Raw genomic sequence first — 23,782 nt, forward strand, 5'->3', positions numbered from 1 at the left:
CACCAATAATTTATGGAATTAAAACTGAAACGTCCATGTACAGTAACTGCATTGTTTTGTTTTTGTTTTCTCTGTGAGTACCATGTCATCCACCAAGCGAAAACATTTTTCCACACCTGTTCAGTGATCGTTTTATGGCATTTCAGTAAAATAACAAGTGCACCCAGTCATTTTCGTTGAAGCTTTAGTGGAGCCTGTGGAAATCTCAAGTTGCATTACATATTGACACTGCAGAGTACATCCACATTGTAAACTGAAACAAACAAAGTTGGAGAAGCTCAGCAGGACTAGCAACATCTGTGGAGAAAGAGAGTTATGTTTCTAGTCCTCAGAGAGAAACTTTAACTCTGTATCTCTCTTCACAGATGCTTAGTTTCTCCAGCATTTCTGAGTGTGTTTCAGATTTCTGGCATCTGTGGTGTGTTGCTTTTATCCGCATTGTGAACTTCCTACCCAGACTCGTGAAGTAGTAACCTCTGTGTGGATGACTTGTTTCTTCATACATGCAGTTCTGCAAATACTGCTCAGTATCTGATTCAGATGAGGCCTGAAATACTTTATAGATTTCAGTCCCAGTATTGTTCCATTACTCCAGTATAATAAAACACGCTTTTGTCACGATGTTGGGAGGAACACTGGCTAAGAATAGTGTCATGAGGTCTTTATATCCATCTGAACAAGTAGAGTTTAACATCCCATCCAGCTACTATTCCAGCCTTATCTGTACACTGTTTGCAACGTTCAACCGAGATAATATCCAAGTGCAGTTGTCAGTTGTGTTTTACTAACTGAGCTAAATGGGTACATTTCTCCTTTTATTATAGCATAACATTCAATAGCATAACATTGCTTTCCTTATAAAAATATCATCTTTGATTCACCATGCCTAATGCCACAGGAGATTTATGTGCATATATATATATATATATTTTTTTTTTTTTTTTTCAAAAATTACAATCAAAAAAGTAGTTTCACGTGTCGTTTGTTTTACACATTGCACATTGTAGCACCACTAAATCAAATGTGTTACAGACCATTCATCTTTATTTCATCATTACAGGTTATGAACTATCCCCTTCAGCAGCTGCCAACTTCACTCGCAAAAACCTGGCAGAGTACCTCCGAAGTCGGGTAAGTGAACAGTTCATTACAGGAATGGATAACTATCAATATGTGACAGACTTCCTTTATTTACCTGCCCCAAATGGACTGCAGCAGTTTGTGAAGGCACCTACATTTTCAAGGGCAATTGGGAATGGGCGATAAATGCTGACCTAGCCACCAATGCATATGTTCCATGAATAAATAAAAAAAATCTCTCTTCATTGTTTAACCTACCATAATAATAACTCGTAATCTTGAAGACTTCTATCAATTTGCACACAACATTTGCAACAGGTGCAGGAAAAAACATCTCTAACCAGATAATCTAAGTATCACCTCTTGATATTCAACATCACTGAAATGCTGCACTGTCAATATCCTGGGGATATTGTCCAGAAATTGAATCAGATCAACCATTTAAATGCTTCGACTACAAGAGCATATTAGAGGCTAGGAATTCTGCAGTACATTACTCAGGTCCTGACTCTCCAGAACCTGTCCATGATCAATAAGGCACAAGTCATGGTTGAGTTGGAATGCTTTACACTTGCCTGGATGAGCTTAGCACCAATAACACTCAACAATCTCGATACCACCCAGGACAAGGCAGCCGGCTTGAATGGCACACCATCCACCACTTTGAACATTCTGACCCTCCACCACTACACAGTGGTAACAGTTTGTACCAACTCTACAAAATGCACTACAACAACACACTAACGTGCCTTCAATAACACCTTCCAATATTGTGATCTGTACAACTAGAAGGACAGGGAAGCAGATACATTGGGGCAGTGTTACCTGCGAAACCCCATCTAAGCCACATGTCATCCTCACTTGGAACAATATTGCTATTCCTTTACTGTCGCTGGGTCAAAATCCTAGAACTACTTTCCTAACAGCGCTTTGGGTATATCTATTCACTCTGTCCACCCACAGCAGTTCAAGAAGGTAGCTTATCAACACCTACTCCAGGTCAGTTAAAGATGGAGAAAAATTGCTGGCAACACCCACAGCCCATGAACACACTTTTTAACGTTTGCCCTGAACTTTACTGGTGCTAATAGAAGTGCTTGAGTTCTTAGTTATAGAGTCATTGAGCTGTACGGCATGGAAACAGACCTTTCAGTCCAATTCGTCCAAGCCAACCAGATATCTTAAAGTAATCTTGTCCTATTTGCCAACATTTGACCCATATCCCTCTAAACCCTACTATTCATGTACCAATCCAAATGCCTTTTAAATGTTGTAATTGTACCAGCCTCCACTGCTTCCTCTGGCAGCTCATTCCATACACGCACACGCAAAGCATGATAAAGTTGCCCCTTTGATCCTTTTTAAATCTTTCCCCTCACACCTCAAACCTATGCTGTCTAATTTTGAACACCTCTGTCCTGGGGAAAAGACCTTGGTTGTTCACCCTATCCATGTCCCTTATATTTTACAAACTTCTATAAGGTCACCCCTCAACCCCCAATGTGCCAGGGAAAATAGTCCCAGCCTATTCAGCCTTTCCCTATAGCTCAAATCCTGCAACACTGGCAACATACTTGTAAATCTTTTCTGAACCATTTTAAATTTCATGATATCTTGCCTAAAGCAGGGAGACCAGAATTGAATATAGTATTCCAGAAGTCACCAAACCAATGTCCTGTACGGACCCAACATGACCTCCCAACTCCTATATTCAGTGCAATGACCAATAAAGGGAAGTGTACCAAATACTGCAACTGCACTTTCATGGAACTATGAGCCTGCACTCCAAGGTCTCTTTGTTCAGCAACACACCCAGGACCTTGCCACTAAATGTATAAGTCTTGCCCTGATTTGCCTTGCCAAAATGCGGCACCTCACATTTATCTAAATTAAACTCTGTCTGCTACTCCTTGGCTCACCGACTCATCTGATCAAGGTGCCGTTTTACGCTGAGGTAAACTCCTTGACTGTCCGCAACACCACCAATTTTGGTGTCATGTGTAGACTTACTAACTATACCTCCTATGTTCACATCAAATCATTTATATAAATGATGAAAAGCAGTGGACCCAGCACTGATCCTTGCAGCACACCACTGGTCACAGGCCTCCAGTCTGAAAAGCAACCCTCCACCACCACCCTCTTTTCTTTAAAATTGTAACCTTTCTCCCATCCAATTGGTTAAAAACACCTGCAAACCAGTTTCCCAATTGCTGTTACATCAGTATTCCAACTTAATGATCTATCCTGATCTCTGGAGCTTTCACCGTTTATAGGCCCATTTATTGGATACTTTTGTTCTCAATTTCATTTGAAATCTTGTAATTTTGATTTTTGTTTTTATTCCAAACTTTCAAAATATAATTACTTTCATTTTTCTATAAAGATCTACATCTGTCCATGAGCAGACATTCTCTTCCTATTTTTTTGAACTCATTCTAATTTATAGTTCATCTGCTGAAATGCCCCATCTTCACATATTCCGTCTGCAGAATACAATGCAATTATGGAAATTATCATAAATCCATAATAAGTGTATATTTTTAAATTAATTCAGCAGCACTCTTGTTAATCACATAGTGTGTTGTAGCATACTAGAGCGAAACATGGACCTGTGCCAGTTCCCAGTGCAGGAGAGTTTCATAGGAAGGCACCAAATAGTATCCCAAGCGTATCAAGGTAACAGGAAGGGGAGGGTGGGGAATTTATCTGCGGCCACACTTGGCACTATCTGGCGACTAGTTTTAGAGCATTGTTACCAAAAGCTTTGAGGGTCAATGAGCTAACTAGAGTAATGTACTTGACAGTGAGGTGTGTGAACTGGCGAAAATGTCTAGTTTCTGAGGATCTGTTCCCAAATCTGTGCAGTTTCTAAAGAGGCCTTAAAAAGAAGAGAGAATGATCAAAAGTTGAAATGCAATTGTCCCCTTTCTGTGAGGACTCAAATTTTAAAACGAGCGTATTGTGGAACAATAGTAGCTGATTTCTTAATAAAAATCATTCATAAAATCGAGAAGCGTTGTGACTTTTGTCAGCAGAACACTATGAAAAGTAACATCTCTGACCATTTAATTCATTTATAACAAAGTGAGGAACATCAAAAGAGATTTTTTTTTAAGTTTCATTTTTGTCACCACGCAAGGGTCTAATCGGACAAAAATTGGTAAAACCAAAATAGGACATAATAGAAGAGGATGACCATAAACATCATCAAAAAGTTGGATTTTGAACAAACTGTAAAGAAGATAGGGACATGGATGGTCTATCGTGGGATTTTCAATGTAAATGAGCCAGAATAACAGGTTGTAGGACTGGGGTAGATCAGAAATACGGTGGAATAAAGCCATGGTTTAGGTACAAGTTTTAGAATTTTTAATTTTGAGGCTTTGAGATAAGAAAAAGCAATTTTGGGCCAGCAAGAACAGGAGCGATGAGTATTCAGGACTCTGAGCAGAAATGTTTTTCACGCATGATTTCATCAAACATTGACTGTATTGACAGCTCTCTACCTACCCTATCACCTACTAGTGATGGAAGGAAATGTTCATATCATTTAATACATTATAGCTTGATCCATAGTAACTGCTACTGTTCATTTCTATTTGTTGCATTCAGAAACTTAAGTGAGAAGTTAAAGATAGTTACTTATTCAACCTAATAATGAATTTTCATTTATTTCTCTATATAAATCTGTATCTAAGATTCAAGCAAGCAATGTATGATCCATTCCAGTCTCATAAATCTCAGCATATAAGAATACTTCTAACATTGACCTGTTCTTGACATACAATTGCTGTCCAAACCTCCCTTTTCCAAACAACTGACACCATCTCCTGAGTAGATTTGGGAGAAATAGTAATGCTGCTCTGGATAATGCCAAGCAAAGCAAAAATGTTCAGTACAAGACCCAGATGATTGCATTTAATAAGATGGTGTTTGGATATTATACAACTTTAGGAGTGCCTGTTCTATGATCTTGCTCTGACATTTTGCTTGATATAGTGAGTGGTTAAAAATTCTTTCATGATCAGCTGATTTAGATTCAATATTGAGTATGAAGTGGGGATTTACATTCTCTGTTTCGGGCTTTGTGGCTAATTAGGCCCTTTGAGTAATTTCTATTTTGTCATAAAGTATGAACCTGTGGGAATTCACAGAATTACTCAAGCAACTTTATTTACCAGCACTTGCTACAGTATAGACTGGCTGGTAGTGAGAATGTTCAAACGTTCCAGTTCCAATGCAGATATAGTTCAAACATTCACTCACTTGCTTCCCTAGAGAACTGACTTTTGGTAATGGAACATGACTTGTTAGAGGAAATGAATGCGTAAGAAGTCCTACTCAAACATGTACTGCCTTGGGAGTTCGCTGAGAAGCAACATTCATATACATATGAATGTTGCAAGATTAGATGACTGAATTTCCCTGATTGAAGATTAAGGAATAACATCTTTTAAAATTCATTACTTCAATTTTTTTGATGTTGTATTCTATTCCTCATCCTGACCACAGCCAAAAAGGAGTCACTTAATATATTAGTGATGGATTTTGATCAATCTATCATGGAATTGCTTAGTACCATTCCAAAAACCTTGCTGCAGTTTTTTTGATTAATCAGTTTACCATAACTGGTAAATAATTGTATGTGCAGCCATTTAGCTGCCATTCATGTTTTAGTGTATAGAATGTTTATGGCACTTTTTGGTTTCTATAATTGTGTTGTGATACGTTATGTAAGACAAAGCAACAATGTAAAATAAAGATGTATTAGAGTTGTCTTTATTCTTCAAAAAATGTACATCATCCATACATTTCCTTGCCAGTGCAAGCATTTACCTTTATAGTGAAGGAAAGATTATATACAAGTGGTGAAATTCAGTCCATCTCTAGTTCAGAATGAACTGCCACAAAGGCATAGGCAAACAAAGGATGGGATCATATATTGCACTACCTATTTACAAAGCTGTGACAATATTTTCAGCTTATTTTTTATGCTCATTAGGTGATTTCAAAGGAAATAAGAAATAGGGTTTTATCACAGTGCATGAAAACTTTATCATTGAAAGAGGTAGGCTCTTCATGTGTTCTCTTGTGTTTTAAATGCCAAGATCATATTCAAATGAATAATTATTATAATACTTGGACTTTCCTACAAAAATTGAATTTACACTAGAGATAACAGTGTGGAGCCAGAGGAACACAGCAGGCCAGGCAGCATCAGGGGAGTAGGAAAGTTGACGTCTCGGGTCGGAACCCTATCTCTTGAAATTTCACGAAGTATTTTGATATTCAAAAGTACACTTTATTACTTTAATGAAAAGATGGAACAAATCTATTGTGTTTCTTCTTCCAAAAAGTATTGAGATTTTATAAAAACGTAAACGGGAGCAGGAGTAGGCCATTTGGCATTGTCCAATAAGATCCTGGCTGATCTTATTATGGGCTTAACTAGGCTTAACTTCACTTTGTTGCTCAACTTCTTAATGCTTAATTGCTTTTTAGATCAAAAGTCTGTCTAACTCCTGAGCATACTCAATCACTCAGCCTTTGCTGTTCTGAGATAATGCATTTCAAATGTTTTAAACCCTCTAAAAGAAGAAATTTTTCTTATCTCTGTCTTAAATGGGAGAACCCTTATTTTGAAAATGTTGTGACAGCCATTTTTATTACTGTGAACTTCATCAGCTTCAAGGTATCACCATCTGAAAAAGCAAATAATTTTATCACATGCAACTGACGCTTACACCAGCCACCCTCACCCCCACCCCCACCCATTTCCAGAAAAGCACATCTGCCCATGCCAGTGCTCTCCCTGCAGTGTAGTCCATCTGGAGCAGGCAGGCTGTCAGGCAAGTCCAGGCATGGCAGACTGCGGGGATCAAACACAGGGGACCTCAGCTACACCTTGCGACCTCCACTAACCAAAAACTTGTTAATTACCTTATTACTGAATTTATTTTAATCAGTTGTAACAAGTCACAATTGCAGTGTTCTGGCAAGGGAGAACAGGCTCAACCATTCACAGCATTTACCTGTGCCATATGTTGCTAATCATGTGATGTGTGTCAGACACCTAATCAGCTAGTTTCATCAAGCCCCCCCTCCCCACCTTGCACTTTGCACAGAAGGGTGGGCAAAACATCCCAATTAAATTATCCATAATTGATGATGTTGTATTGGCACTGAACCTTGCCCTCCCTTGACACCTAACGTTTTTAGTTAGCCAGCTGTTTAATTTTCCCTGATGGCTTGGAACTGTGATCTCAATGGAAGAATGTGTTTAAAGTGAGCTAAAGGATGGAACGACACTTATTTCCCAGAACTGCAGTCGCCGCCTGCCCTGGATTCTAGACAGAGCAACCAGCTGCAGTTATTAACTAGACTCCACCCCCTCAAGTGATAAAATTCATGATGTATAAAATGTTTGACAGGGTCCTAACCTCGAGTCTTAAATCTATGTATTTGTTTGGAGCAATAAGCATGATTGGAGACAACACCATAAGCTTTAACATTTTCACAGTAATTTTTAAAATGTGTTAAAGTCTGAGCACTATGTTATATTTGCGTGTAATGCCAAGTAGCATATCAGGTTTCCAGTTATTTTTTGCTATTTGAGACAAAGTTTTGTTGAGAAGGTGATTGGCAGATATGATTTATATGTTCCATCCTGATTCAAACTGTGAAATATTTGGATTTCATGAATGAATTGACAGAATAGTACTCTGCTTGTTAAATATGCACTCAGAGTTGTGAGCAGTAACATTATGTCATCACGCTGAACAAGTCCCAGCTCGTTCAGATTTTGTTTCTTGAGTTCATACTCATTTCAATCATCCAACTAATACACTGTGGTTAAAAACATGTCCTTGTTCAATTTATAATTTTACCTTGATGTCAACAGTTAGTCACATACAGGCCCAATCTGTAACCAGCCAGTGTATCTTCAGGTTTCTTTCGGGGAATTTTAAGATTTATATACCTTATTTATGTGAATTTTAAAAATTCTGAATTTTGTGCAACAAATTGTTGCAACATGTGCAATGTGTTTTTTCAAATGGTCATGCTTTAAAAATATAGTGGCAAATGAAAATCACTACTTCAAACATAATTTGGAACTAATTTCTCTCAAGTTAGACCTGAATTGTTAAGAATCTTGTGTTATTGCAGCTAATTTATGCATTTTTCCATAAAATCATGTCCATTGCTATTGAGATGGGTAACTGAAAATCCAAATTCATCTTAATTTATCAGAGGTGGGATATTGAATTTTAGTGAGCAAGTTTGCAAACTTTTTCATCAATTTCCATGTGTAAAGCCAAGTTCTTGGAGCAACTCCAATCAATTTAATTTCAAGCTGTGCCACAAGTTTTCAGGCAGACATGCTCTGTGCAATTCTTTATTTGAACAGGACATTGAAGCAACAATAGTTTTAACAGCTGGCCAGAAGCATTTTGTTTTTGATTGCTAGTGACCATATCTGAACATTCTTAGTTTATTGGCCAAAAACATAATTGTGTATTTGCCGTTCAATGTTTAAACATAAAAGAAAACTTATTTTGAGAAATCACCAAACTAGCAAATAGCTGTGTGGAATGGGAGAGTATAAAACCTCATGTAGATATCATGTGAAGGTCTACTCTCAGTCATTCGTCTCTACTCACAAGTTTAGAACCCTGTGTATCATGTCATAGAAACTAGCCAATTCATTTAGGGAGATCAGAAAATAGTTAACCTACAACAATGCTTCACTTTGGATAGAAATGCAGTTTTGATTTAGACACTAGATAAATCAATGATCCATATTATAATCAGTCTTCTGAAGGAAAACATTGATGGTAGGAAGTGAGCAAAGGAATTTTTTTGTTCCCCAGTTTTCTTCTCCTAAATTACTCCCAGCTAAGAAAAACTGTAAAACTTAACTTGTACTTTCTAAGTGGTATCTCTGAACTAAGTCTGAACCAGTGAAGCTGTTATTTCCTGATTTGCATATCGATGTCCAAATATACCAAACATAAATACTAAGTATAAATAATTGAGTACTAAATACAAATAAGTGCAACATTTCTGCACTGTTTTATTCAGTATCAAACTTAATGCATCAGGAATATCTTTGCACCGTTTGCTTTGTTCAATGTTATTTTCATTTCTATATAGTATTCAGCATCTTTCTGTTTCAGGATATAACCAAAATTTGAAAAAATCTAGTTGGAAGCTGGAAGACTAATTTGAAGCCTTCACCTCCCATTTATGAATCTGAAAAAAGTCTGTTTTGGTTAAATCATGGAAAATTATGATACAATCACATACATTGTACAAGGAAATCGAATTTAATCCCAATTATTTAATGAATAATATTTAATATTCATGTCTGTCTTTTCCTGGTGATCCTTTTTGAGTGTGGACCGTTTTTAATTGTAACGTTGGTTCCAAGTAGTTGGAAAATTCTCTTTTTGCAATACTTTTCTGCTGGTACTATTTGACTCCTCGGGTATTTAAAATTTGATGGACTGATTCAGGGGCTGGTTATAGTAAATCTATTGATCAAATGCTACAACATGTGAGAGACTATTATTTGGCATTCGTTGACCGAATGTTATGTAGCTGAAGTGCATTTTTCATGGGACCTCTTCTGTAATTATGCCAGTTCTTATAGCTGAATACACCTCTGCCCTCTCGCTCGCTCTCTCTCTCTCTCGTGCGCGCACGCAGACACTTTTAGGGACAGATTTGGTAACAGCATAACTGCTCCAAAAGCATGAATGCAACTCCAAAACAATTATGCCTGTCCAGTTCCGGTTGAATTTTCTGTTTTATTATTGTGGTTGAGGCCTACCCCATGTCATGAACAATCCATACAGGACACTCCATAGAAGATACTAACATCAAAAATGCACAGAACCAAATATTCAACAAATTCTATCATACCACTTCTTTTGATCCCATTACAAATTAAGGAACTGAGGATAGGTTTATTTCCTCAACACTGAGGACACATTGCTATCTTTGCGTCACTCTTGAATTGTAGAGGTGGCGTAAGATTACCCTTTGACTTCATTGCAAATTATCTCGACTTTATGTGCGCGAATATCATGTTCAGTGTCTTGAGATATTCTGATATTTCTGTCTATATTCTTACAGAATATTTACAGAGATATTCTATATTTCTGTCTCTGTCTATATTCTTACTATGCTTAGTTTTGTATGCGATGCTCTTTCTATGACATTAAACATCCATTTGAAGGCAGTTTTAAAGATCAATTTTAACATGTTTTCTTCTACATGTAGGTTTAAAGTGAAATTATCTTTAATTGCCATCTGAAAAAGTAATAATTAAAAATTCAGTAAGTTATTCAGTTCTTTCTTAAAATATTTCTTTTTGATTTACAGCTTTTTAAAACATCATTTGAACTTCTCGTTGTTTTAATTTTGTATATTAATGAGAATGCAATGGGCCACGAATACACTGAACTGGTTTTTGGATTTTCACAGTTGACTGTCAAGCCAGGTGATTTTCAAGATGGAAAGCAGAGATTGAGTATTAAATGCACGGGGAGTCTGAGATTCACATAGGACTTCATTCAGCAATGAATCACATTGCTAATGGGTTGTTCAGAAAATATGCATTCTAAAGGTTACCATCAGCCACTGTAGAGGAGTATTAGGAATGTATGTGTCTGTAAGTGAAATTGTGCAGGAAGTCAGTTTTTGGCTCTAAATAGCTCTTGTGCTGTTTTTACGGGTGACTACGGAATGTGGTGATCGTGGGTTTTATTTTCCTTGTGGTAGCTGATAGGTTCAAATTTATTAAGTTTAAATGTGCTTGTATTGAAATCTGGTGCTTTAAATTCCTTTTGCTCTCTTGACTACTTAATTACAACTGTAGCAGAGCTGAGGGGGGTATAGTTATGCGACCTGAAGCACCAAATAAGAAAGTAGTTACAAGCACCACTGCCAAATGTATATTACTGGATTTGAAAAATGAAAGCTATTTACTGTTCATACAGTGCATATTCATACTTCATGGATGTTATGAATAGCCTATATTATCTGACTCAAATGGAAGAAAGCAATGCAACTTCTGCAGGAGCTGTGATATGTTATTTTAAAACTCCAAAATGTTCTAAAATGTTTTACTTGGACCCTTCAAAGGATATACTTGAATACATTACTATAACATAAAAGTTTTGAGCTATCAGATTTTTAAAAAATGTCAGGAAAATCTGTAAATAAAATCAATGTTTAAACTTTTCAAAAGCTTCCAGCAGTTAATAACTTCAAAAATTAAAGTTTATTTTAAATATTAAGCTCCAAAGTTGTGAAAACGATTATCTTTCATTCTTAACTTAAAATTAGCACTGATGGATTTTATTTAAAAATGGCGGTCTGAAACATTTATTTAGTTTTCACGATTGTGTCCTAATTAATATGCTTCAGCTTTATTCATCTCTCTTCTGAATTTGACTCAATGTAAACTCTCTTATTGTCAAAAACAAATTCATTATTTAACAGTTGATCTTTACTCTGGAGTAATGTGCAATAAAAGTTCTAATTTATTAATTTCATCCTTTTGCTCTTAGAAGACACTTCATTGTGTTTTACACTGAAGTGATGTGTATAAAGTGTCAAGATAACAAAGTGCCTGTAATCCATGGCATAAAGGGAAGCATTAAATATAACCATTTAATTAAGATTTGATGAAAGAATATTTAACTGGAGAAACTTGTCACACGGTTAGTTGTAATTTGATGTACTGTTGATATTCATTCATGTTTATACTATATTCCATATTAAGGTATTGAATTCATAAATATGTATTTGTAAGTCCTTAACCTCAAAATAATGTTCACATTATTTGTGATGCATTTATCTTACAGCAAAGCCCTAGGAATTCTGTAACATACAGGGCCAAAATTAAGGGCTAATATATCCAACTATTTTCCATTGTCCACGTAGTTGAGGTGGACAATTGTATTGCTACAAAAAAAAATTTTAGTGGAACCGTTTATACTGTACCTATGTCCTTTAGGTACCTTTGTTCCTTTTTAAATATCATCTGAAGCTTTTACCAATGTATTCCTGTTAAATCTGTTGCTGTTAGTTTTGAAAGATAAAACATCCTGTTTCTAAGTGTGTATGGTTGTTCAAATGAGGTACAACCATATTTCCTGTTCAAAAGTAGATTCTTAAAGCCACATCTGCAAACTAGCTTTCCCTAGCTCATCAATGTAGTATAATGTAGACAAATGAATTAATAAGTATTAGTATATACCACATCAGAACCCACATCAGATTCAAAATTGTTCCAGTTGTTATATATTTGCAAAATTATGACTGGTGCTGTTTATGGCAAACACTCAAGTTCCTGGACCTGCAATACATCATGCAATGTTTCTTCTGTTTCTGAAACTGTTTTTGACTACAGGGATTTCGTTATGGAATTTAAAGCATTTAATTTTTTAAGAACATCTAACTTATCAATCAAGATTCAAATTGTTCCAGCAGCATCTTAGGGAATATGTAAAACATTGGTTATTTTTTAAACATCTCCTGCATAATTAACATTCAGCTAATTTATGCCATTTTTAAAAGGAGTTTAGATGATTGAACAGTCAGGTTTACTGCAATGAGGGCACGTTCAGTAACACATTTGGTGTTCTTTTAGAATGATCTAAATCAGTACTACCTTGTGTTTAATTGTTCAGGAGTTAGCCACATTTAGTTAGTTACCCACATTTTTAGGGCAAAGTGCTAACTTGATTCAGGAAGAATAATTATTTCTATTTGGGTTCATTACAATTTATTTGAGTTCTTCAAATTTTAGAAGTTTTTCCCAACTATTGTAAGATTAATTGTCCTATGGGCAAAGGTATATTAAACTGGCCTTTTCTGCAGGCCTCTGTTATTTCTTGTTTAGTTTGACCCTTTCTGATGTGAGGAAACATGTTAAAACTAATGATTTTCTTTTCACGTTCTGAGGAACGTATAGGTACATGTGTTTCTATGAATTAATCATTTTCTACTGATTTCCATTTCCAACAAATAAACTGAAGGAGGTGGTGTGGAGAGAAATATCTTTGCATTGCTAATAGTATAAAATAGGTTTGTTGTTTTCTTTTAACTCTACAGAATTAGCTTTTTGCACAACAAAATGTGGTTGGGTTACTCCCTTGGAGAATGGAATAGATGATTATACAATAATAAACAGCATCAACTTTGTTTGCAGTTTACAAAGGTTGATTTCTTCCCACATCACAGGCCTGGTTACACTACCATGTATGCTGACTGTGAAGAAAGCTTATGTTTCTACAGGTCATTTTCATTGTACTCTAATTCGGTACAGTGTATTCCTTCGAATGCACTATATCTTTAAACCTTTTGTGCGCAAACGTGAACATGCAGTATCTTAAAGAGAACAACTTTTGTGCAGCCTCACTACATACTTGTTTACACACGCACCTCATAATATGATGGCCAGTGTTCCATGATGCCACTAATGTGGAAGTCCACTGAAACTGCTGTGTGTTAATTTCAAATAGTGACAGAAGTAGATCTAGCAGGAAAGGAATATTGTACTGTAATGGTACAATATAATTGGAGTTACTTTGCTGTGAGATCCTTAGTTAGTGTCACAGCTTCCCAGAAGCTTGAGTCTTGTGCAGCTGGCTGGAAGGCAAATGTTACACTGCAGTGACTTGTTAAAACTGGCTGCCAGGAAGACTTACATTTAGGTGCTTTTTAACAATTCCCTGCAGTTTTGTATCAAGCTTTAAGTCCACTGTACAAGGTCCCTGCTTTTAGGAATTAGTATGGGTCTTGGACAATGTAAAAGCAACTTAGACTTGTCTAAAAAATATTAAAGTGCGCCAGGTTTGTGTTTCGTCATCTCATCCCATCAAAGATTCAGGGTCAAAATTATGAAGCTACGTCTATGGTTACAAATCTTCATCTTCACTAGCAGGCCACTCAGCTCTCTCTATGGAGATGATTTTATTTGTCCACTTCCTCCAGATACTGCATTGGGATATTCTTGCTAGCTGTTCGGCTCGGGGTGACATCTGTTTCCAAGGGATATCTGAGCTATCTTGTACTTACAACCAAATGAAAAATGTAGATGGATGATGTTGAGTAAAATGCCAATGTTGTTGCTATTTATTCTAGATTTATTTTCTAATTCTTCTGAGAATCAATTCTTCAATTCCTTTGTTTACCTTCTGTTTAAAAAGGCAGGGCTAAGGATTGGATTTGTTTTAAGCATAGGTTTGATTACCAGATTAGATAAATTAGAAGGTAAATGGGTTGGCACGGTTGGGTGTTTGTTGTAATGTTGTATTATTCTGTTGTGATTGGTCAGGAAGTCAGTCAGTAAGGCTTCCCTCATCAGTGTTTTATTTTTTTCAAGTTGTGCCGGCTGTGGTGCAAGTTTCTAAAGATTTAATTATGGCTGCTGGGGGTTGGAAGAGTTCCAATATGAGATTAACGCTCCCGTTCCCCTGCTCAGTAGGATACTTCCTCACTCTCTGCCCGAACTGTGAGGTTGTTTCACCAGATGTCGCAGAAAATCTCATCAGTAACGTGCCTCTTCCCCTCCCCAGAACCCCCCGTTTGCTTTTACATTTCTTTATTAAATTGATTTTCAGGCCTGTGCAATTTCACACAGTTTACTTTCTAAATTTTAATATCCAGTATTTGTTTTTCTTTAATCAAGCCTAACAAACACTTGCATTTCTTACAGATTTGATAATATAAGTCATTGTTTTAAAAAATATCTAATAAGCTCAACAGCTCAATAATGGAGGTTTTTTAATTTAAAGCTATCTGTGGAAAGTGATAAATCTATTCATTAGACATAATATTGTGTCCAAATTGATACGTTAATAATCCGGTGAGAGTTGTTTATATAACAGCAATGTTTTTGATCTTTGCTTGAGTTTCAACTGATGTCTTAAACTGTAAAGATTCTTTAGTTAACTGTGATTTAGATGCTGTATCTTGTTTTCTCCTCTGTCGCATTCGCTTGTTAAATGGATGCACTGAATTTAGGACAGTTCCCAGATTAGAGCACTTATTCATTCTGTTCTCAGCATCAATCAATAAAATCTCACTGTCCTAAATTTTAATTAACATTAACATTTCACATTTTACAAAGTTAATGATTTAGTTCTTCAGTATTCTTTTTAAATGATCTGGAGTCTTAATCTGCCTGGTAATCATTTTTGAAAATTGTTCAGTGAGATTAGTTTGATATAGTCTTGGATGCATGTTAAAAACCTTCCCTTTTGTCTGAGATTAGTAGCAAGTATCCTGCACTGTGTGACCTATTAAACCAATTGGATATGTATTGCCTAAGGAACATGACTTGTCCATTTTGATTGTTCTACTTGATATATTAAGCACCCCCTTTTCATATCCCATCAAATGCAGTTTAATTGTAGTTCTGTATCAGAAACGTTGTTCCGTTACACTACTGATGTTACAAGCCCATTGTTGATTGCTGGCAAACTTGAGTTATTCATCCTGTTTTCCACCATGAACCTTTTGAAACAGCAAGGAAAGCACTGAGGATAAATGCAAAATAACTTATACATGCATGGGATTATTGGTTTCTGATTTTATGTATAAAGTAACTGCTATTATCAATGTATAAGTTTATTAAATTCTGGACCATGTTATCTGTCTTTTAAGTGGAAAGATGCATATTCTTCCTTCCTTCCAAAAGACTGTGGATGTAAGGCACAAGTTGAGCTCAAGCAAAAGTGACTGTAAAGCCCAAAAGCTACAAACTGGCTCAAATGCTAGTTTGTTAATTTTCATACTGATTGTATTATTTTTAAAGAGATAGTAGGAACTGCCGATGCTGGAGAAATATTATTTTTAAAGCCTAGTTGAGTCCACTAAAGTACAGTGATACGGTGTGACTAGTAACACAACATTCTGTGCCTTCAAACCCCATGTTATGTTAGCAGTACTGCTGTATTACAAAATATAATGCTTATCAATGAATTAAGGAAACCTAATGTATATTTGTCAGACATTGACACATATAAAAGAAAAATTAATGCTTTAATTGTACTCATTTATGCCAAGACAATAATGCAGTTTCACAGTATTCAAGAATTGAGCTTTCTTTTAATTTGGGATTGGAACCAAAAACTATAGAGATGTTAAATGCCCACAGGTAAGAAATGTCATTGGCATTAAAGCCAGCTAAGCATGTTGTATAACAGTAATTGATCTGCCCGATTAACGGTGTAGTTAGTTGCTGTACAAAAGTGTTTTTTTTTTGGTGTTGGCCACCTTTGATTTTATCTGTCAGACAACAAATCATAGTAATTCTCCATTTTATTTTAAATTTGTTTTTAGGAAATTGCTGTCAAGTTCCAATTGTTACTCAGAATGCATGAAATACATACAGAATTTATTTACAGAATTGAAAAGTGCCATTTATCAGAAGAACTGTCAGTTTGTTTTCAGTGGTAATTACCCCCATTATGACTCTAGCCTATTTTATTTTTTTAGACGCCCTACCATGTGAATATGCTTCTAGCTGGCTGTGACGAGCATGAGGGTCCAGCACTCTACTACATGGACTATCTGGCAGCTTTGGCTAAAGCCCCATTTGCTGCTCATGGATATGGAGCATTTCTGACACTCAGTATCTTGGACCGATACTATAAACCAGGTGGGTGTAATTTATGATGAAAAGAGCTTTGGCATTGTGCTGCAGATTTTTATGTACATGCCCTATTTTCCAGCTATTTCACACCGCAGGACTGAAAATGTTTTTCTGACCAGGTGAAAGCCAAGAGTTACACTCGTAATAATGTGCAGTTGTCCTGTTTTTGCCAGCAGCTTTTCAGTCACTTATGTTCCTCTAATTCTGTGTTGGACATTTCATCAATCAATCTACGTGTGCTTTGATTTATTAATTTGTTTCAAGGCTTTTTCTTAAGCTTAATTTTCAACATGCGAGTTGCTCATAGACACAGAGTTAACTTTAAGCAAGTCCAAAGATACTGAAGTAACATTTTTTCCTATGGGGCAGCCAATTTACATTTTGTGATGCCAACTGTAAAGAGCTTGTAGAAATGAATTTTCTGCATACCAAATGATTTTTAAAAAAAATTGTTTTCTAAATTTAGGATTAAAATGATAATTTGGTTAATGTTTTTGTGAATTATTTTGCAGTCAGCAACTTGAATTTAATGTTTACCAAAATGCAGTTCACGGACTCTGACATTGTATTGACATCTCTGCTATTAAAAAATGTAGAAGGTTGCTCTTTAGGGAGGCAAAAAGAAAAAGAAAACATTTTAAATGTACCGTGGTCATTGTTTTATTCTTCTGCAATACCCTGTTCAATGCAATTGTCAATCTGATGAAAATTAGATTTTAATCTTGTTTTGGAATGTGTAACCACTTTAAGATGTTCACGAGCTAGAATCCTACTGAAGCAACTTTAAAATAAAGTATCTTCTAAAATTGAGGATGTACATACCATGTGATCAACACAATTGTATTGAATGTTAAAATGTACAGAAATTATTGTATCCAACAAAAGTGGAATTATAAATCCACAAAAATTGTACTACTACGAGACTTTTAAGTAGCCAAGGCCATGTATTTGCACTCCATTTAAAACAATTACTAGTGCTTCAAGGGTTAAACACAGCCTGTTTTATAGTGTGCAGTTAATATACTTGCTGTCACTGTGTTAAGTGGCATTGACTGTACTGCAAATAATGGCAGAGGAAGCACAGGTCTGTACTCTTAGAAGTAAAAAGCACGTGTCACTTGCATTGATGAATCTAATGCTCAGCAGGAGGCCGGTGAAAGAAGTGCGCTAACTGCAGCCGGCATCTGCAGATGGAGCTCATTTTCACACTGTTTGCAATAAATTGAATCTAAGAGGTGCCTGTCCTTTTCCCAAGTTTGGATCAGGAAAGGGAGGCGGATTCTGATGCGCTTCGATTTCTGAAAACTAATTGATTCGTTCCAGCTTGCGGTTTGAGTGGGACTGACTCTGTTTAAAAACCCTGCTTTACATATGGACTATATTCAGCTGTGAGTCAGATAACTCCTGTTTTAAAGTCTGGACTTTATTTAATTTTGTGGGGTGGGGAGGGGGGATGGTTGCTTTTATTTGAGAAGTCTTCAAAAATTGAAACAATGTGTGTTTCCAGATCTCTCACGCGAAGAGGCATTGGAGCTGTTGAAGAAATGTTTGCAAGAGGTGAGGTCCAAATCTGAATACAGATTGTATTGAAAATTTGTTTGATACAAAGAACAGTATTCAGCTGTGAGAATACTGAAAGTTGCTGCATATGTTTATATTTTCAGACATGACATCAGCAGATGAAAATAAAAGTCTATTCCCCAGATTTCCCTTGTGTTGCTGCATTCCAACCAGGGAGCAGTATTTATGTTCTAAACAGAGCAAAACGTTTTCTTTTGAAGAGTATTGTTTCACAATTATTGGATTTACAAACTATCTGCTGTGAGTTCATCCTGCGTTTTTATACAAGTGTTCTCTGACATCACTTGTGAGTGCATGAGAGTTTCCACCTGACTCAAAATGCTGAACTACTTATATAGGGCAAGTAAGGGACAGTTCCAGCTTCAAAGCAATCATATTTGCAGTATCCTAAATCTTTTTCATAACAGCTGATGTCAAGAGTCCTGTTATTCCATTGTACAAATTTTGTTACTGCTGAAAACCGATTTCATACACGCAGTAGAAAAATATTTTCCCATTGAACGTACATAGGATTAAATGCTTCAGTTGTCTGTTGTTGCTTAGTGAAATGTTAGTTTTGTAAGATCCATTTATTTGTTCTTCTTTTCCAGATCCAAAAGCGATTTATTCTGAATCTTCCCTCGTTTACTGTTCGAATCATTGATAATGACGGTGTTCATGATATGGAACAAATTTCTGTGTCAAAAATATAATTTTACATTCAGCAATAATTTTTGTTTTTACTTTCAGAGATTTATGTATATGAGCTCAGAATAAAGCCTGAGGTTCACACTAAGTTCCGGAATTTATTTGAAAAGGCAGTGTTTCAATTCTTTCTCAGTTCAAATTTATATTGACACAATGTTAATTGGTGATATGAATTTTGAAAATAGAAAATCCTTGAACAATTTACAGAAAATATAAAATGCGAACATTATTGAAATATTATGCGTTGAATTATGTCAGAACTAATAGTGCATCAGTTTATTGTATCTTTTTAATTTGTGCTAAATTATTCGAATTAATAGGGATGGAAGGATGCCTTATTCAACTCATTATGAGCAAATCAATATTTCTTGTATAAAGAAACATTTTGCAGCAACACGAAAAAGGTGAAATGTGTAACTGATTCATGCAATCATTACCTGACACAGGATTCTTGAGATTGTGACACTTAAGAGACTTCACGTGGAGAGAAACAAAGAAATGTTTCATGCTGGATATGGACTTGTATCCTGCTGAACATAGATTTCATCGCAAATATGTTTATAAAATGACTTGCATTTGCAAATCACAGGGTCTGACTGGAAGGGTGCTATCATGCCCGATCTTACTGGTATTGTCCTGGATTGAACCTACTTTTCCTTCAAAGCTCTGAACAGTTGTTTTCTGTTATGGGGAGAAATGCTACTTTATTTTATTCAGCTAATTAATACAAAAGTGCAGCATTCATAAATGTAAAATATACTTCATTATTATTTTCTGAATGAAGTGCTTCATACCAGACAACCCTCATGGTAACAATGGGCCAAATGGCCTCTTCCTGTGCTATAACCATTCTGTAAATTATCATCTTGTCATATATTAATCAGAATCAAGAGATTGTTTTAATCTTTTTAATAGCATCACATCCATTGATAACACTAGATTTAAAACCTTTTTAAACTGCGGCATTATTAGAAAATTTTTGCAACCTCAATTGGACAATATTGCAAATCAGTACTGATTTTTTAAATGAGGCCTGGAGATCAAGCTGCTATATAAAACCTATAAGTAGTACGCTGCAATCATTCCTCGAATGAGCTGTCAAAAATTAAAGTTAAACTTTAATATTACTGTATTATTGCACTGAGAGTTGTCACTTAATGTAACACTACATCCAGTGCTGGAGTAATTCTAACATCCGTTGAGTGGAGAAGAATACATTTTACATGAAGCTCAGGGATTTAGGGCTCTATAATATGGGTGAGCTATCATTTTGAAAGTGGAAAATATGGAATTTTTGAGCACCCACTAATTTTCATCACTTGTGCCTTCCATTTTTTGTAAATAGTTCAAGTTCACTGATGTGACTGCAATATAACTGCAGGTTCATTTACGGTTGAAGTTAGTTTTAATATTTTTACTATTTTTTCAAAACTGAACAAATTACTGTAATTTTGACTGTCCGCTTCAATAGGACACAGTCATTTTTGTTGCTTTCTCCTGCATTTCCTAATTTTTCATTAGCTCCCCGATCCTCAAAATCCTCCCATTTCTGAGAGCGTGGATTTTGCCATAAGTTGTACCAAAGCTGCTTTACTTTAGTTAGTACGAGCTAGGGTATTCACCAAATTGTTCTATACCTTCTGTTTTGCTCCATTATTTCACCTTTTTCATCAGTTGAAAGTTATTGCATTTTTTACTCTGATAAATTGAGTCCTTAGAAGCCAGCCTTGTAGCTTGAATCTGTCATTAAAGGAAAGGTCACTGCCGTTGTGTGGATCTACTGTATCTAATTAACATGGCTAATTAGAGTGGACATGTGCAAAGGTTTGAGTGATTTTAAAATTGTGAAACAAAACTATATTTTTCTCAGTTAAATTCCGATTAGACAATTTGGCAGAATGACATCTCAGCACAATTGCTGATATTGAGAGATGTAACAAAATTCTTTTCTCTGGCTGTTCACCTGTTCCTTTGTTTTTTTTGTGTGCGTGCCTCTGTCTCAATGAGATGATCTTTATTCAGTGGCGCTCATGTGCACAGAGGTGATTAATAGACATTTGATAATTATTGCTCCAAAATAAACTCGTATTAATCAGTTTGAAAGTAACATATGTTTCGCCTGAGGCTGGAGACCCTCCGGCTTCCCCGCTGAGAGAGGCTCCAAGGCAGCAAGGGTATTACTCCACTCTTTGCAGACACACAACCAGCGGCACCTTTCATTGAGAATTTCATGGCATTCAAAATCTGAAATGGAGAAAATATGTTGATTTAAGGCGTTGTATAAACCTTTTCTTAAAAAATAAACATTTGGAATTTGGCTGAAATGAAAGGATTTGATGGGGTAGATAAAGCAACTATTTCCTCAGCTTGAGGCAGATTATTAAAATTAACCAGGTCAATCAGGAGTTAAATGAGAAAGCACTTCTTCTCACAAATGTTTGTGAAAAACTGAAACTCTTCAATAGAAGACTGGATTCTGGGTCAACTAAACTTTCAAACCTGTTTGAAAAATGTTTGTTAGATTATGGTAATCAATAGAAAGTCTGTGGGTTTGAAATACAGTTCAGTCATCTAATTGAATGCTAGAATGTGCTTGATGGGCTGAATGGTCTCCTATTCCTACATCTGTATTAAACTTTTCAAACCAAAGATCGCTATTATACATCAATGTCTAATCATAGAAATGTCATTGATACTCTCTTGTAATGTTTACATGGTAACCAAAGACTTTGCTCAGTTTTTCAAATCTCCATAAAGATCTTCAGGCTTAGCAAATCTAAGAATTTATTAATGGGTTAGTTTGTGCTGCATGAAACAGTATAAACAGAAGTTCTGCAAAGTATAAGATCAGTTCAGAAATGCAAAATACAAGCAGTACTAGAGTTAAAGTGCAGGTTGTGCCTTTGTGTTGTTTGTACCGTACCAAAGCGGCACTTTATATATGCCTGTTTACACCTGCATTGATCTCAGTTCCTCCAATAGATTTTTTTTGGATAAAGCAGTCTTTAAAATACCAAAGTTTATACTATATTTATAACTGACATGAGATTTAAAGCACTGTTGGGAATTTAAAAATGGCTTTGTACCTGAAGTGGAATGAAAATCCTGTTACGAATCACAAGTGCTGCAAGATGAGCTACCAGAAGGAATTGTGTGTTACTTGTATTTAGTGCATTCCAGGGCAGAACTTGACAAAATTGTTATGCTGCTGGATTTGGGACTGGTGCATACTCATTTTTGCATTGTTACTAAAATGGCAATAGTAAATTGTAGCCTGAAAGAATATAAAATGGTCCCCATCTTATTTACACAAGATGCATACTAATAGTAGTAGCTTAATTTTGTATTGAGCACTAATTATTGCATGTCCAACTTTCTTGAGAACCTACACCTCTTTGGATTCTGCCAAGAGAATAATCACAGTGCATCCAACTTTCTCCTAAGACAGAGTCAACAACTCCAACATCCCTCAGAGTTCTGTTTTGCTGAGACTGCCCTTATGTAGTATCAACATTTATCTGTCCAGTTATAGTCCAGAGTAATCACAACAGTGGTCTCATTGCCTTCCCTTTCCCGTTGCCTCAAGTTCTCCAACATTTGTGGTTAACTAGAAATGTTAAAGATAGTATCAGATTTAATGGAAAAGCGCACAAATTTGCAAAAAGGTAGCATATGTGATGATTAGGCAGAATATGTAAAAGCAAAGAATGACCAAAAGATTAATAAAGAGAAAAAAGTAGAGTCTGAGGGAAAGCTAACAAGGAATATAAAAATAGATAGTAAGAGTTTCTCTAAATATTTAAAGAGTTAACAAAGTGAGTATTGGTCCTATGGAAAACCAAGCTGGAAAATGGCTAAAGTGAGCATTTCTTTTGCATCAGTCTTTGTTATATGGGATGCATGTAACATACCAGAAGCAACAGTAAATCAGGAATTGGGAGGTAGGGTCTCAGGAAAATCATAATCACTGGAGAAGTAGCACTGAGTAATTCATTGGAGCTCTAGGCTATCAACTGTTTGGGTCCTGATGGATTTCATTTTGAAGCCTTAGAAAAAAGGTGGCTATTAAGATTCTTGGTGGATTGGTTTTACTTTTCCAAAACTCCGTTAATTTTTACACAATTCCATTAGATTGGAAGATAACGAATGTAACTTCTTTATACAAAAAGAGAGGAGACAAATTAAGAAACTACACACCAGTTAGCCTAACCCCTCTCAAAAGGAAAAGGTTTAGAAGCTATTATTAAATAAGTTATAGTAGATACTTGCATTGTTCAAGGTTATCAGGTAGTGTCAATGGTTTTGCGAAAGGGACATTGTCTTTGAACAATGTAGTGAAATTCTTTGAGGAGGCAACATGCTGTGGATAAAGAAGTGGGGAATGTACTGAGACATCCAGAAGGCATTTCATAGAGTACCACATAAAGAGTTATTATGGAATGTAAAAGTTCATGGTGTGGGAGTAGCATATAGGTGTAGATAGAAGATTGGCTGGCTAACAGGAAACAGTAGGTGTAAATAAGAGACAACAAGGTGCAGGGCTGGATGAACACAGCAGGCCAAGCAGCATCATAGGAGCAGAGAGGCTGACGTTTTGGGCCTAGACCCTTCATCAGAAAAGGGGGAGGGGAAGGGGGTTTTGAAATAAATAGGGAGAGAGTGGGAGGCGGATAGAAGAGGGATAGAGGAGAGGATAGGTGGAGAGGAAACAAACAGGTCAAAGAGGCAGGGATGGAGCCAGTAAAGGTGAGTGTAGGT

General features: G+C 36.0%; 1 protein-coding gene across 1 annotated transcript in view; it reads left to right on the forward strand.

Annotated features, from left to right (window-relative positions):
• psmb2 (proteasome 20S subunit beta 2) overlaps positions 1-19,112 on the forward strand; it is a 27,561-nt gene extending 8,449 nt beyond the window's left edge. Inside the window, exons 3-6 of the mRNA XM_048612948.1 lie at positions 970-1,131; positions 16,600-16,762; positions 18,264-18,313; positions 18,928-19,112. Coding sequence (XP_048468905.1) covers positions 970-1,131; positions 16,600-16,762; positions 18,264-18,313; positions 18,928-19,029 — 477 coding nt within the window. The 3' untranslated portion in view covers positions 19,030-19,112. The remainder of the gene's footprint in view (positions 1-969; positions 1,132-16,599; positions 16,763-18,263; positions 18,314-18,927) is intronic.
• Positions 19,113-23,782: the final 4,670 nt, after the last annotated feature.

The sequence above is a fragment of the Rhincodon typus genome, chromosome 27 (assembly GCF_021869965.1).
Source record: "Rhincodon typus isolate 14 chromosome 27, sRhiTyp1.1, whole genome shotgun sequence".
Lineage (NCBI taxonomy): Eukaryota > Metazoa > Chordata > Chondrichthyes > Orectolobiformes > Rhincodontidae > Rhincodon > Rhincodon typus.